Source organism: Otolemur garnettii, unplaced genomic scaffold (assembly GCF_000181295.1).
Source record: "Otolemur garnettii isolate 467f Iridium unplaced genomic scaffold, OtoGar3 scaffold00177, whole genome shotgun sequence".
Classification (NCBI taxonomy): Eukaryota; Metazoa; Chordata; class Mammalia; order Primates; family Galagidae; genus Otolemur; species Otolemur garnettii.
The window spans coordinates 901,715-918,876 of record NW_003852572.1 but is presented as its reverse complement, the minus strand read 5'-3'; the positions used below and the strand labels follow the sequence as shown (position 1 = coordinate 918,876).

At 41.8% G+C, this 17,162-nt stretch overlaps 1 protein-coding gene across 2 annotated transcripts in view; it reads right to left on the bottom strand.

The window, feature by feature from the left end:
• Window positions 1-15,392, bottom strand: part of TLL1 (tolloid like 1) — a 238,694-nt gene extending 223,302 nt beyond the window's left edge. The window contains exon 1 of one of the 2 annotated variants that reach the window (XM_012811834.1): window positions 15,217-15,392. Coding sequence is in view for 1 of the 2 variants with exons in the window: in XM_003800491.1 (XP_003800539.1) it covers window positions 15,217-15,385 (169 nt within the window). In the remaining variant the exon portion in view is untranslated. The remainder of the gene's footprint in view (window positions 1-15,216) is intronic. The other variant, XM_003800491.1, reaches the window with a different exon arrangement.
• Between the last annotated feature and the right edge of the window lie 1,770 nt (window positions 15,393-17,162).

Below are 17,162 nucleotides of genomic sequence, written 5' to 3'. Positions count from 1 at the left end.
CTGCAGGACAGGGAGTGACCTTCTTAAGTAATCCACGTTCACACCTGCTAGTGCACTATGATAACTGGGATTGGTTTAGGACTTCAGAGCCTCTTATATGAAGAGTTTGGAGTTATAAACCCTAACAGTTCATTCAGAGGCACACTGCCACGAATTAAACCATAAGTTTCTCTTTGAGACTCTGTAACTGAAAGTTAATACCAGAAATTTGGAATCCATGCAAACACTACTTGATGGTAAAGTTATACTATTAGCAGTTTTAATAATCAGAGGCAAAGAGGTTAGAGAAAAAGAGGTCAGGTTATTTTAAACAAGAAAATATTAAAACCTTGTTTTTCAAAAAAAGATTGACTACTGGTGATTTGAATCTCTATTTGACTACTGGTGATTTGAATCTCTATTTGTTAATATCAGTAAAAAGACTTTATAACTCATTTGAGAACTTGGGTTACAACTTTTCTCAAACAGTGTCCTTGGCTTGTACATAATAATGGGTAGTTTGAGTTGTACTTCAATGGTCTTCCTCCATGAAATTTGAATTCAAACTTTTCAAGTGAAAGGCACAAAAAGTTTTACATTTACAATGAAATCTTTAAAAATAACTCAAGAACTTTCTGGATTTATCATGCATACATAGGACTGAATGAATATCCTGAGATGTCGGCTAAAACAAATGGTGGTTCATTACGAAATCTCCATATTAAGCAAACTAGACATATGGTATATTCTTATAAAAGACCTTATTTGGTATATCATGATAAATGAGTTTCCTAGAAGCTATTCAGGCATCATAAATTCTACGTCCTGTATCAAATGCCTTGTGATGTCTAACACTCAGCGTCCCTTTCAAAGACTGCTGTTTCTGCCACAGTGATGCATTAGGTGATGAGCTTCCTGCTATGTAAAAATGGCAGATAAAATAAAGTTTTAAAATCTTGCTGATTGTTTCAACAGATGACAGAGGAGCAAAACATATTCCTGGCTGAGAAAAGAGGAGAATCCAAAGAGATGAGCAGAAGGCTAAAACCAGCTCTCGACCAAGGGCATCTGCCAAAATTGACTGGCATGACTATTGAATTCTTGCATCTCACAGAGTTCAGCAGATAGAAGATGTAGTCCAAGGCCACCCAAGCTGCAAAGTCTAATACAATAATCCCCTAGAATCTGGGTATCCCAAATCTGTAAATAAAAGAAGATATAAAGAAGAATGAAAACTAAACTTATACCACACCAGGTACTTGCACGAAAACTTATTTTCTGCAAGCCTGAAAACTAAATAGAGGGGACAGCAAATCCCCTCTGAGACCTCATAGCTAAAAACCATCCCCCCAAAAAGTTCATACTCTGAAATGATATTACTACCAAACCCTAAAACGCATATGAAGAGTTTGGGGTTATAAACAGGTAATTCGGTTGAAACTGATCCTCAGTTGTTAGCACCCACAGACTCAAATGGAAGCAAAACAAAAAATCCTTTCAACTCAACTAAAGCAATAAAGAATTGCAATCTGCTGCAAATTATTCCAAAGTATTTACAAGGCTACTATAGAATTGACACCAAAATCCAGCAAGAAGGATAGAAGAAGGAGAATTTTAAATCAATTTAACTAATGCACATAGAAGCAAAAATACCAAAGAAAATAACAATAAAATGAATCCAAAGAAAATAACAATAAAATAATAATAATACATTATGCCCAAATTAGATTCTGCCAAGGAATACTAAGTGAGTTATGAGTAAATCAATTATTCTAGTTCACCACATTCAATGGTAAAATAGGATAATTATATCATCTCAGTAAATACATAATTCCTTAATCTGATAAAAAGTGTCTATTTTTTAATAAGAGTGTGAAATATAATAAGTGACAAATGATTGAAAACATTCCCTTTGAAACTGAGAACACAATAAGCTAGGGTTCAGTCATCACTTCTATGCAATTAATTAATTTAATATCAAAATTACAATAAAAGCATAGGGTATGTAAAAGAAGAAATAAAACTATTCATTTCCTGGCAGGTGATCTGATTGCCAAAATAAAGAAGATATAGATAAATCATAAAATTAATGAGATTGGCAAAAATTTTAGACACAAACTAAAAATATCAAGAACCAAATATATTTCTATATAATAACATCAAATGACTCAAAAACAACTTTTTAAGATACAGTGTCATCAAAAAATGGGAAATATATGAATAAATATATCAAAAACATGCAAAAATGTATAGGTAAAATATTCAAAATGTATTAAACAGTATTTAAAGAAGGCCTAAACAAATGCAGATATTGATATGCTAATAGATCAGAAGATTCAATATCACAAAAATAATTCTAATCCAATGATTCACATTCCCATTAAAAGCTAAACAGTGAGCCTTGACAAGTTGATTTAAAGTTAATATGGAACACAAAAGTCCATATATTCCTGAAAAACTACACCAAGCAGATCCGTAAAAGCAAATATCAAGAATTATGGAGGAATAGAAGATGGCCAACTAGAGACACTGTCTGCAGAACAATCATAGCAGGAAGGTAGGCTATCAGACAGAGAAGGGGGAAGAGTCCCAGCTCAGGTGTGGATCACAGGGAGAGATGACAGAGACAGCTGGGGACCCCAGGAAGAAAAACTACAAAGCTGAGAAGGAAGAAGACAGAGAAGACAGAGATGAGCGCCAAACTCACACGGCTCAGAGCCCAGTATAAGGTCAAGGGCGGATTCCTCTCTCCCTATACATCCTTAAACAGCAGGCCATCAAATTTACTGAAGGCTTTTCCACCATCTGTGAGCCAAGGCATGACAGCAAATAAGGGACACAGGGGTAAACTAGATGCTCCCAGAGTCTGGGCAGGGGGCAGTCCATGAGGGGCTCTGCTGGGAAAGTGTCATGAGACCCCAGAGTGCTGGCGCTCTTCCATCCAGAGCATCCTCCCCTCTGCCTCCCCTCCCCACTGCAACTGAGAAAGCAGCTTGAGCTCAGGCTGACCTGGAGTGGCAGCCTCTCCCCACCCATATACCTGCCAGAAATGTTTGAGCTAAGAAGGTCATGAATGGCCACTTCTTTCCTGTGGGCAGGCAAGCCAGGTTGAGGTCTCCACAGAGAGGAACTCTTCTCCTGAAGAAGTACAGTGCAGTGATGATGCACAATTTGAGAGCTCCTTGTCTATCCAGCATTTCACAGGCTTCCATGCTGGGAGCTCAGATAAACAAGACAGTCCGGAGCCTTTGGACCCAAGAGGAGTACAGGGGTCACAGAACTGAAGTCTGGGATCTGGACTCAGGTGTTGAGGGAGCCCACATGGCTGGGGCTGACTAGAGTAGAATCACAAAGCATGGTGATTTGGGAAAGTGTTCACTCCTCCATGCAAAAAAAATTGCACTACTGGATAACAGCAGAAAGACCTCAGCCCAAGATCAGGGCCTTAGCAATCAATTGTTTATGGCTCTCCCTGAAGAATAGCCATCTGGGTATGGAGAACCTTTCCTGACTATCCTAGCAGCTAGGTCCCATGGTGGCCAGAAAAGTCATTTCTGAGCCCCTCTGAGGCTCTGTAAAGCCTTTCCCAGCTCCCACAACCTAGCAACCCATCTGCCTTGCTCCCCTCTCCACCTCAGTGATAATGGAGACCAAGAAACCCCAGGAGTTAATGGGCCTCTCCTAAAGCTTGGGGCGCTCAAGTACTCCGCATGAGGGATTAGACCTTGCCAGAGCCCCAGAAGAAAATCTCAGCAGCTGGCTCCATCACTCAAATATCAACCAGTGACAGGTAGAACAACTTTCTAGTTCATTACAGAATCTAAGAACTCAAACAAGCAGGGCATTGTTGATTTGTACAATTACCACCCACCATCTTGAGGATTAGGCTGAGGGACCCAACACAATTCGCACTGCTCTGGAGAAGTGAATACAGGACACAGGCAGCCTGAGAGGTCAACCAAACCTCTTTGAACACCCACAGGCAACTCGGGACCACCATACTTCTCACTGGCACAGTCATGGTTTGACCTTTGGAGACCTGAGAACAGGGCCACAAGTGAGGACCATTAACCCCAGGACTCCATCATTTGGACAGATAAGAAGAATTCAGGAAAAGAACTCCGGAAGAATGAAAAATCAGAGCAAAAGGATACCTCCAAAGGAAATGAGAGCTCCTTATCAATGGATACCAGTGAAAACAAAAATATTAAGATAACAGATAATTCCAAACATGGATTATAAGAAAACATAATAAAAACCAAGAAAAAAAAAGAAATCTGACACAAACAAGCTATAAAAGCAATTCAGAAAATAGATGAAAAACTCACTGCAGACATAGACGCAGTAAAAGAAAACAAAATAGAACTTCTGAATATGTGAGGAAATACAAAACACAGTGGAAAGCTTTAAGATAAGAGCAGACCAGGAAGAAGAAAGAATCTCAGAGCTGAAGACAACACCTTTGAATTAAACTAGTCAATCAAAGATAAAGAACAGAGAAATAAGAGAAATGAACAAAGCCTATGAGAAATACAGGATTAGGTAAAGGGGCCGAATATAAGAATCATAGGTATCCTTGATGGTGAAAAAGAAAACACACAAGGGTTGCAAAATTTATTTGAGGGAATAATGAAAAACTTCCATGGTCTTCCTAGAAATGGAAATATTCAGGTATAAGAAGTTTGATGGGAGATTCATAGCAAAGAGCCAATTGCCACAATACATGCTCATCATAATGGCCAAAGTTAACACAAAGGAGGAACTACTATAAACCATAAGGGGAAAACATCAGGTAACTTAAAAGGAAAACCCAGCAAACTAATGGCAGCTTTCTCAAATGAGACCTCACAAGCCAGAAGGCATTAGGGCCCCATCATCAGTACTTATACAACAGAGCAATGGCCAGCCTAGAATTTTGTGTCCTGCAAAACTAAGTTTATCATGAAGGATAAATAAAGACTTTTTCAGAAAAGCAAACACTGAGAGAATTTGTCAAGACCAGATCTGCCTACAGAAAGCACTAAGATCTGCATTACATATCAATCAGCACACTGGGCATTTAAAAGTGTAAATTCATCCAAAAGCTAATGCTTAGAGCACATATAAAATAAAAGTGCAAGAGGTAAAACACCTATGACTGCATTAATGTACACAGCTATGATTTGATTAAAAAAAAATTTTTAAAAAGGAGGTAAAACAAAGCAATATGGTTCTACCCAACAGGAGGAACAGATCTGCATTCCACTGATCAATTCCTTCAATAAACATAAACAGCATGAATTCTCCACTCAAGATACACAGTCTTCCTGAATGGATAAAAAAATAAAAGCCATGTATCTGCGGTGTTCAAGAAACACATCTAATCCACAAGGACATGTTCAGAATAATGGTGAAGAGATGAAAAAAAAATTCATGCAAATGGAAATCAAATAAAGCCGGTGAAGCCATTCTCATATCAGATTTTAAGTTGACAATAGTTAAAAAAGAAAAAAAAGATAGAGATGGTCATTATATAACAGCAAAGAGAACAATTCAAAAAGAAGAAATAATAATCCTAAATATTTATGCACCTAACACCGGTGTACCCAGATTCATAAAGCAAATTGTACTAGATCTAAGGAAAGTGATAAACAGCATTGTAATTCCCAGGGACTTTAATATTCCACTGACAGACTGGACAGATAATAAAAGCATAAAATAAATAAACAGTTGAATTAAGCAGGACTCTAGAGAAAATGGGCCTATCTGATATTTACAGAACATTCTACCCAAAAACTATTCTTCTCAGAAAAACACAGAACATTCTCTAAGACTGACCATACCTTAGGCCACAAAACATGTCTCAATGAAGTCAAAAAATAGAAATTACACTATTTATATTTTCAGACCACAGGAGAATGAAATTAGAAATCAACTCCTATAGAAACACTGAACTCTATACAAAGTCATGGAAATTAAACAACCTACTGCTAAATGATTATTGGGTTAAGGATGAAAATAAGGCGAACATCAGAAGAGTCCTTGACCTAAATGACAAAGAAAGTTATTAAAATCTGTGGAATTCACCAAAAGCTGTCCTAAGGGAAAAATTCACAGCCTTAAATGCCTACATCAAAAAAGCCCAGAAAGATCACAAATCATCAATCAAACGAATCATCTCAAAGAAGTAGAAAATGAAGAGCAAACCAAACCCAAAGCCAGCAGAAGACAAGAAATAACCAAGGTTAGACCATAACTCAACAAAATGGAAGACAAGAAAATGACTCACCAAACAAATGGAACAAAGAGTTGTTTCTTTGAAAAAAATAAACCAAATTGATAGACATCATGCTAGATTAAGCAGAAAGGGAAAGATCCAAATAAACTCATTCAGAAATACAAAAGGAGAAATTACAAAATAACATCTGTGAATACTGTAAAAATCTCTATGCACATGAACTCAAAAACATTGAGAAAATGCACAAATTCCTAAAAACACACAACCTTCTAAGGTTTAATCAGGGACAAATAGAATTCCAGAACAGACTAATAAAAAGCAATAAAACTGAAGCTGCAATAAAAATTCTTCCAGCAAGAAAAAAAAAAAAAAAAAGCCCTAGACCAGATGGTTTTACAGGCAAATTGTATCTGACCTACAAAGAACTGGCTCCCATACTGCAGAAATTATTAGATACCATTGAGAAAAGGAAGGAATCTTCGCCAACTCATTTCATGAAGCCAGATTACTCAAAGCCGGAGTTTTTAATAGATCATTGTTCAGCCTCCCCAAAACCTTAAAGAATAATTTTTGAAGACAACTCCAATTGCAAAAATCTACCCACATACAAAAAAGGAAGGAAGGGAGGGGAGAAACCACGCAGCACACAGAGCCCGGAGCTCTGGATTCAAATTCTGATTCTATCCCTGGGTGACAAGCGCCATTCAATACAAAGATAAGATGTATTACAGGATACCTGGTTTTTGAGGCATACAATTTTGTGTATGAAGACCTGTTGCACTTCTGAGTTCCATTATACACGCTACAGATTTGTTCCTAGTGTTAATATGTTCATCTCTGAACACACTGGAGGTGTTTCTATGTGATCAATATCTTCTTTCCACATGTTAACCCTTGGTCACTAGCTCACCCTACAGAATGCTCACAAATCTCTTTCCAAACAGAAAGGTAAGGCAACACAAAATCCCTACTTAGATCATTAATTTCATTTGCCACATGGCAAATCTCAATTATTCTGACCCTGGCAACCACCTGCCATCCACATTCCACTCAGGTCCAGATATTCATGTATACTATTTCTTATCCTGGGGCTAAAAATATATACATACATGAAAAAAAAATTTCCCCTAGTTCTTAGGTAGAAACAAAGAGACAAGAAAGGGAGTCTGATTTACCAATTTTGTTCTTATCTACTTGTTAGAAAACAAGTACAGGCAGGAATTCTTCCTCTTGGAAAACATGATAATTTACTAAATAAATGTTTTCATCAAAGAAATTATAATACTTGTGGTGAATATTACATATAGTATATATTTCAAATTTGCTATACTTCCTACTCTTAGGAAACCAGACAGGAGTTCCAAGAAGTTTATATAACCCTATTATCCTGGAGAGTTTTCACACTTTTGACCTTATGGCTTTTAGATGAGTTAGGACTGAAAAAGATGAAGTTATTTAAGTAACTTCACAGAGCAATTTGTTTTCTCAAAGACATTCACACATCATTCACATACATCATGTACACTGTAAACCACTTTCCTGAGTCCCAAGCATTTGAAAGGATGTCCTTCCCCCACTTTTGAGCTCATAATCACGAATTCAGTGAGTAGTCTGAGAGCAAAACCAAAGTGTGAAACAACAGGTTACCACACACAATGGCAGAGTTGGTGCCAGTCAATGGGACACTCATGAAAAAAATCCTGCTAAAATCCAGCCTATTCCCTGCCTTCAGAGACATGGAGAGCCCGCTGCCACAATTCACCTGCTCAGAGCAACGTCCAATATTTCTCTAACCCTATGAAAATTAGTAGTTCACATTTAATTTAGTTCATACATAATCAGGATATTTCATTTGTAATTTCTCAAATTTAGAGAATAGTTTCTGGAAAGAGAACAAGGCTGGCACTGTACTCCAGGCGATTATAAAGTATTGGTCTTACTCTGGCCACACAGTGTGTGGCTTAGTAAATGCAAGATCACTGAAGGCAGGTTGTATCCTCAACAAAGAAAATCATAACCGATGGAAGTCCGTGGTACAAATACATCGCTTCCACTGACAGCCTTATTCCATTTGTGCTAATTACTGAGCCAGTGCAAAGAACTTCAAAAAAGAAAGTCAACTGAATATGGAACCCAAGTTCAAGTTCTCACCACGTGCCACCTGTAGCAACACTCCAGGCACTAAACCTTTCTGAGTCTGTTTCCTCATGTGTCCAAAGAGGACGATAATGCTAACTTATGAAGATAAGAGTGAACACAGGAGACTTGTTTACTATAAAAATGTGAACTACGTTTTTATGACATGAGTCATGAATGCAATTCCTACATATGTGAGGTACTTAGGATGTGCGAGAATGGATTCTCTCCTTGAATGTTCTCCATCTGGCTGCTTTCTAGTTATCCATAGTATTCTTCCCTGAGGTCTCTTAAAGGTTTTAACTCCCATGCAATGAGATAATTGTACATTAAGGAGTCCAAAACACAGAATACCATAAACCCTCAACTACTCGGTGTTTCTGATCAGAAAAGATTAGGGCAGAAGAAAGGAGCTCCATCTCTTCTGGATGGTCACTAGGACTAATGCCACAGTGATTCCCGACACCTCATAAGAACCCAAGATTATTCTAATAAACACTTCAAGTCCACTCACAGCCATAGAAGAGACCTCAGAGGACGCTGATAACAGCAAGCAGGCCAGGACCTGGTAGAGGCAGCGCTAGCACACAGCCCAGGTGCTGACAGTTCAACACAGATGAGAAATTCAAGGAATGAGGAAAGTATTCTACCCTCCCACACCTCCATCTCTGCCTTCCTCAAACACAAATTAAATGTCATCGACAGGAAGCTCAACCACACAGACCATATTAAATGCTGATAGCAAATACATGGTTTTTATCTGTTTCTGTAACCACTCCCTTGATTTGTAAAATGGTGTAGTGTGTTAAAAACTGTTGAAGTCTTTTTTGAACAATGAGTTGAATCCTTTGAGGAGCATACTACTAATATAAAGTTAGATTTTGTTTGGGAAAAAATAATCTATTTGGAGAAATTTCTGACCTACTACTTTATGTGTTTTTGACTTTTTAGACTTATCATTCAAGGAAGGTTTTCTTAAAAAATAGGATTGATAGCAAATTTTTCAGTTTAAACTATAGATGTAAAGTGTATCATAGCTGAGTAAGATAAACACATCCATAGTTCATTCTCTAGATTTCAATTAGCACCTAATTTACCAAACTTCTTAATACAAATATATAGTTGAGCTCTTGAGAACAGCTAGACAGGATTAGCACACATTTTGCAAAGAGCTGACAAAACAGGCCATTAGCCAGCCCACCATTTCTTCAAACCCAATAGTCAATGTCCCATTTTCAGGGTTGACAAGGACAAGAACTAACTAAATAAGCAAGACATTCCCTCCTCCTGCTTTCTGGGAAAGAATCTATTCTATATAATTCATTCCACAGCTTTGAGCTATGCACTTTTTAAATACTTCCTCTACAAGTGTTATTATTCAGTAGATAACTGAAGAAAATAAACCACTATGGTTATACTGCTAAATCATTTTGCTGTACCCAGGGTTGAGGCAAGGACTCTCCCCACTCCTCAATTTATGAAGAATAAGTCTACAATTAATCACCAATCTTAGAATATGAAAGAACTGTGAGAAGCTTGAAAATTCTCCCAGTAAAGGAAATCTTTCCTCCTCAGGAATCCTGCCAGGCACCTGAACCCTGCCCCCTCAAGATGCTGCAGGGGGCCGTTCCTACAGTGGAGGGGAGCAGCACAGCCCCCACACCACCTCCCTGGACAACAGATGGCCCCAGCAGGATATGCAATACCTCATTTTAAATGGATTATTTGCCTCTATCTTTTCTAAGCATTCTTAGAAAAGCTTATGGATGGTTCCAGTTTTGAATATTTTAGGCAAATAGGACTAAGACACTATTTGAATAAAATGAGATTCTAAAATGAATGATGGTAAGTCATCAGCATTTGATACTACCTATCAGCATTTTGAGTTCCAGAAGAATTTGAAGGCTAACCTCTTTCCAGTAAACTATCATTTCAGCACCTCCATGACTTAGAGGTCTGAAGGATTACTACTATGAGTAATAGCCATAAGAAGGTTTACAAGGAATATGGTTTTAACTACTGGCAAGAGAGTTGCAATTTTATATCAGGGAAAGTTGCTAAGATATTGAATAATAGGACTCATTGTATACAATGAGAAAAAAATAATATGGTTTCTGAAGAAGAACCCACATGTGGCTTCTATCAGATTTTGATAGAAAAGGAAGCCATCATGAGGGTTAGAGGAAACTGTGGGATTATATGGTAACGCTTTAAAAAGGCCTTTTTTAGGCTCTATGAACTTTTAATTGTTTCACCATAGACAAAGGAGGCCTAGACAGAAAAGGTAGGGAAGGCTGAATGTACGCCTACTTGAACAGAAACCATAAAGACTCCACCAACTAGCTAAGAGAAGGGATTCCAGTTGGATTTTGAATTTGCAAATGATACCACCCTCTTTGGAGACAAAAGTAGGAAGATCTCAAGCGACTCCCTTACCAAACAAGAAAGAAAAGAAACAACAGCCAAAAAAAGGAGCTTTAGGGCTGGCTTAGTATGAGGGAATATATTTAAGGGGGAAAAAATATCTTTTTCATACCTAATAACAGTAACTGCCAGATATTGACATGGGTCCTCAAGACGAGGGATGGAGAATTACTACTGGCCAAAAAGGAGCAGAATTGACGCGCACAGAATACAGGGCCTCATCCATCTCCTGTGCAAATGCTGTACTTTGGCCACTTCTAAGTTGGCACCAGAGGCAGGAGGAGAAAAAAAAATTTCAAGACCTGAGAAATCAAAACTAAAACAGAAAAGTCGAGTTAGGAGAAGCATCTCTAAGAGATGCATTTTTTAAGTGAGAGTTCAGCCATTTACCAATGCACGGACTAAGAAGTAAATGTTTCCATATTCACAATCATGACGGAACAAAGATGTGGGGTTGAACATCAAATTCTTAAATTGCATAGTGAAGAGGTTCCCAGTTCAGGGAAAAAGTGCAACACTGAGGACTAAAAGAATAATATAATATTACCTAGAAATTATAAATTTGGGGAAGTCATCCCGCAAGCTAGAATACTACCTGCTTATTTTTTAAAAAGCAGAAAGAAGTCTCTAGGATGCCAAAAGCCTGTTTCTCTCTCAAAAGGCTTGCAGTTGCTCCTTTAAAGGCAAATTTAACCTTGCAAGTCACTGACCTTTAATAATGATGGGATGCTGGCTCCTGAGGAAAAAAATCATTTACTCAGGAGCGCCAAGGTAGGAAGTCTTCCCCCCAGGGTGTTTGCAACTATCAAGAGAGAATGAGGACTCCCTTCTGGACAAACATTTTACCTCTTCAGCCTTGTAAGCATCTACTCATCATCTGAAATATCTTCAATATCCCTCATTAGCTATTCTATTTTCAATCGCTCGAGCTTTCTTCATATTTCCTTAAATATACAAAAGAAAGAAAGAAAGGATGGAAGGAAGGGAGGGTTGGTGGGAGGGTATGAGTTAATACTGACTTAGTTCATCCGTCTCTGCTGTTCCAAGTAATCTCTGCACGTATCTGGCAGAAGATTAACTTGCAAACTGAATTTGCCCAGGCTCTTTTCAGATATAAATACTCAGATTAACACTTACTGCCGCAGCACAACAATGAAACAGGACACCTTGGTCTCTGCTCTGGGGTGAGTTCCTGCAGCATCAGCTGCCCGGCATCCCTGGAGACCCCTCTGAACTAGAGGAAGAGAAATCTGATTGCATATTCAGATGACCACGTACTGCACTGGAGAAAGACAGCCAGACATTCCGCTGAATTCTCTGCACCTTTGAGTGTATCTATTTATATACAGAAAGAAAGTCCTTAAATTGCATCCTAGCGAATTTGGCTACATAAATCTATCTGAATTTGTGCTGCACTAACTTCCCTACTTTTATTTATACCAAAAATGCCTTTTAAAATCAAAATCCAATGATATTAACCCAAGGATTCCTTTCTATCCTTTAGTTTCATGAGCTTGAAATCACAGTGCTTAACAAGTACACAAATTGTATTCTATTTCACACACATATTAAATATGGGCAATTGTTATCCACTCACAAATTGAGAATACTTCTTAGGTAACATGTGTTTGATATTGTTTAGGAAAGAAGTTTGTAGATGGGAGTATAAGAACAGATATTAAGAACATAACAGCGGAACCCCATCTCTGTGATAGACATTAAAAGCCAGTTATGATCTTTGTCCTCGATGACTTGCGTTAGGAAGGTAAAGAGCCAAGTCCTCCACTCTCCCATATCAGACATGAGAGAAACTGCAGATCTGTTAGTGTGGATTCCTGGTAAACCTGGATTAATTTCTATTGTCTGCATTTCAAGGAAGGCCTCTGAAAGGACAACTAACATGCGTGGTGTTACTGTGAAATACAACCAGACTTTGGAGCCAGGGGACTTGGAATTGAGTTCTGGGTAATCTTAACAAAGGCATTTAACACAACTGTCTGTTTTCATATCTGTGTAATGGTAAGATTAACATACTCTATCCTACTGGGATAAGAACACCAGTGTTAATAACGTACTCAAAAGTGCTTTGAAACCAGAAAGCTATCTTACTCACTATAACATCAAGCCACTGTAAAACTTAATGCATACTAGAATCCCTGTCAGAAAACTTCAAAAAGGGCCCTTTATTTCATGAGTGGCCCTTGCCTCCAAACTTATTTGGAAAGGGCAGATCAGAGGTGCCCCACGCTCTGGAAAGCACCTGAACACATCTGCCCTCATCGTTCTTGCATGAACTTTTCTGAACTCCAATTTGGGATTTCAATGTATCCCTTAATTCTTTCCCTGCGGTCATAACTTTTATTTGTCTTAAACAGAGCTAAAAGGGAAGTGGGGAGGTTTTGCCAATCTTCAGCCAACATGATAAATTAAGGCCTTTGATTTTGCTGAATTAAAAATGCAGGGTAGGTAATTTTAAAAAACACCTCAGATTCTGTGCCTGCTTCTCAGCCTTCCATTTAGACCATTCCTGTTCCTCTCTCACCACACACACACACACAGTATGTCTCTTCTACTCAGAGGGAAGACATTAGTGTAATAACCCATTCAAAATTGTTGTTCCTTTTGTTTCAACAGCTATATTCAAAAATAAACTAGTACCAAGGGGGAAACAAAAAGCAAAGGCTTTTAAATGTTTTCTTTTTCCTTGCCCTAGATGTTTATTTGCTGGAAAAACTAAACATGTATGCTTAAGGTGTGTTTCAACACATACAGTGCAAGTCCGTCATATTGATGGCTGGTTGGTCCTTTCACCGAACAGAGCGTCCAAACCGCCGGTGTCCTCGACAATCTCTCCAAATACTGCACAGTTCATGTTTATCTCACCACAAGCAAGAAAATGCACAATTTTCACCAAATTGCAAACATTGTTCCCAAGATTTCCTAGCAAAAAGTATGTATTTAGGGAAGTGCACAGCATTGATTCCGTTGTCCAGCGTCTAGTTAAGCGACCACAGCAGAAAAGCATCTCCGGGTCCAAACCATCAGGGAAGGCCCAGTAAACTTTTGATGGGAAAACTGATTGAGTGTTATAGATGATAGGATAGAACGTGCAAGCAAAATCGAATTAAGGAGGAACTGAGTTTCAGATTGACAAACGTCTGCTAAGCTACTCTTAAGTTCTGAATAAGCACCTTGCATTAAGCTAGTCTCATGAGCTATCTGACATCACGAACACAATAGCCAGAGCTGACTTGTCAGAACAATGCGTCATTAAAAGTAAAAAATAACTAGCGAACTTCCAGCATGTTCCTTCATCGGTGTCCTCTTCTCCTTCAAGCCCACGGGAGGCTGGAGAAGGTCTACCTTGCTATGGAAGGAAAGACAACTGAGTCACAGACTGACCCAGCCCGCAATAATCGACAGAAACGCTGAGACACTGAAGATTTTGTCCACTGCCTTCTCACACTGTCTGTAAAGCCGGCATCTCTCGCCTTGGCTTACAAACAACTGCTATGTCGCCCCAACACCCGGTGTAACGTTCTCTCAGGAGTCAGTCGTGCGTCACACTGAACTGGGATCACCTCACCCGGGCGAGGAACTGGGAGCCCCTCCGGGAGCCCCAGCTGGAGCGCGGTGAGGGCGGCGCTGCGCTCACGTGGTGGCGGCCCCGGCACGTGCGCTCCGACCTCAGGCGGCGGGAGGGGAGAGAGCCCCGGAGCCAGGCGCGTGAAGGGGCGGGGAAGGGACGGGCGCTCAGGGACCCCGCGAGGCGAGTAGCTGAGCTACAGGAAGTGCGGTGCCAACTGCAGTTCCCAGGGCTGTCGCAAGAAGGAAGACGCAAGTTTGGATGGTGTAGCAACTTTAAAAGACGTTTTTTCCATTTTATTTTAGATAGACAAATGCATTGGAATCCCATCAAGAAGTGAGTTCTGCCGAGGCTGTCACAGTCCCCTCATAGCCTGAAACCCACCCTTGAAATTCCTGGCAAAAGAGGGAGCAACGGTGTCCGAAGGAGGCAGTGCCCTTCCCACCTACGTCTTGGGGACCCTGCCCTCCCGATCCTGGGCCAGAGCTGGGGAAACTGCGCCCTGGAACAAAGAGAAGGTGGTGTCCCGTCCAGATGCGCGCAGCCCTCGGAGTGCTGGCATGTGGCGCCCACAGCAGTCAGCTGTCTTTAGGACTTGTTTCATTTTCTGGGGGAGGGGAGAGAGGAGAAACTCGATTCTAGGACGTTTTCCCCAAACCGGGAGACGGGAGCTTGGCAGATCTCGGGGATCTTGGGGATGGAAAAGGGGAGGAAAAGGACTGGGAAGGTAGGCGGGAAGGCGTGGGCGGGGGGAGGGAGGGGGCGGCGGCGGTGCCGGTGCGGGAGGGAAGGAAACAGGTGAGCTTCCAGAGCCACTGTAGGAACCGCAGCGCAGCCCGGGTGCGCCCGCGTCCGCACCCGGAGAGGCACTTACCGGCTTTACAAGGGTCCTTGTAATCTAGAGTCTCCGTTCTGTCCTCTTCGTTCCCTTCAAAAGTGTAATCATAATCGAGGCCGGCGCAGCCCCACAGCTTCGCGTAGAAAACAATCCCCGAGGCCACCAACCACACGAGCATCCTCGGGGAAAGCGTCTCCAACCCCATCCTCCTCCCCGGAGGCCGGGCGGCCGCGGTCGGCAGTTGTGCCGGGCTGGGTGGGGGGGGACAGGCGCTCTTCTGTCCCCGGGAGGCTCTCGGGCGGGACCGGGGTGTTCAGGTGTCCGGAGACATGAGGATGCCGTCGGGACCGTGGAGAGGGCGCCGGGCGCTGCGCGTCCCCCAGTTGCGGGGGGAAGTTGGCAAGGGGCCGGGCGGAGGGCAGGTGAGGCGCCCGCTCCGGAGGCGGCAGGGCGGCTGCCGGCGCGGCCTCTGGCGGCAGAACTTCCCGCGGCCCCGCGGGCTCAGCTGCCTCCTGAGCTGGGGCTCCCGCGCCGCCGCGCCCCCGCCGCCTGAACCCCGGGGCCGAGCGTGAGGCTTCGCCGCCTGAGCCCGCCGCCGCCGCTCCGAGCAGATGAATCCGGTCTGCACATCAGCACGTCTGGACTACAAGGGGAGACCGAGGAAGGGGGTGGGGGGCAGGCATCTCTGCGCCGGAGACCGAGAGCCTGCGGGAGCCGGCAGAACTGGCCGCGAGGAGAGCCGAGTGTGCGGGTTGGGGATGCGCTGTCTGCCTTCCCCTCGGCTGTCTTTTTACCCTCTTCCTAACTTGAAAAAAAAAAAATCTTCGCAGCATCTAACCCAATCACTTGCATCCTGCTTACTTATTCATACAATCAGGGTCAGGATCCGGGCCACAGCCTCGTCTCTGACTTCTTTTGATAGCCTAGACAAACAAACAGAGGCGAGAGCGCTGACAACCCCATTTATATTTCACGAAAAGATAAAAATGACTATATTCTGTATCTGCGTCCGCGCACAGCAATTCACAGATGCTGCACGTGTCGGCTCAGAGTGCCAGACCGGGGGTGGCACGAGGATGGGGTAACTTAGCGGGTCTCCGTTCCCCTCCCCCCAAATAAACAGCCGGGCAGGGCGCCCTTTCCTGGGCTCCTGTTAACCTCAGCGCAGCCCGGGATTGGGGGAAAGTGTCTTGAGTGTTAGTGATTTAGGGAGGAAAATAAATAGACTGCAGGAAAAGTCTAACCAACAAAGTATTGCAAAGAACTGAGATCTCAGGACGACAATTTTAAAAAAAATCCAAAATCGAGTTACATATTGAAGCAGCAGGAAACGCCGAGCCCTCGGCGGTGGGCTGGCGCGGAGGCTCACGTGGGCGCAAGGAGGGAAGTTGGACCAAACGCTCGGGAAACAAATTTTCTGTGACAGTCCTGGCGCCGGTGCCCAGAGTTGCTCGGTATCCTTCGGCTTTGGCTGTTTCGCTTCTTCACAGTGTGTAAAACCTGGCAGCGGGATCAGCGAGGTAAACCACATGTCAGCCAAGGAGACTCAAGACAAACACAGGTTGTGGGAAGTTGGGGAGGGGAAAAAAAATCAGAGGAAATCTCTGCAAAACCCCTGTTGTGAGCAATGCCGAGATTTCCCCACATCTGTAAGTAGTTTCCAAAATAGGTGATAGGACTTCACCCCCAAGCTTCCAAGGGACTGGTGAGAGGGCGCTTTCCGCTTCCAACTAAATCTTTAACTGTTACTTTAGTGGGGACTTGTAAAAAGATCTGTTGCCTTTACATCTTTATTTGACAAATTCTCCCCCTTATCCAACATACTGTCAACGTGCAGAGTCTGACACCGAGGGGAACATGAAGGTGACCGCGCTCACAGTCTCCTTTGACAGGGCAAGCCATCTTTGGTTTGGAAGTTTGACCTGGTTTTTATGTTTGTTAAAGAAAAGAAAGAGGTGAATTTCTAAGAAGTATCAATTATT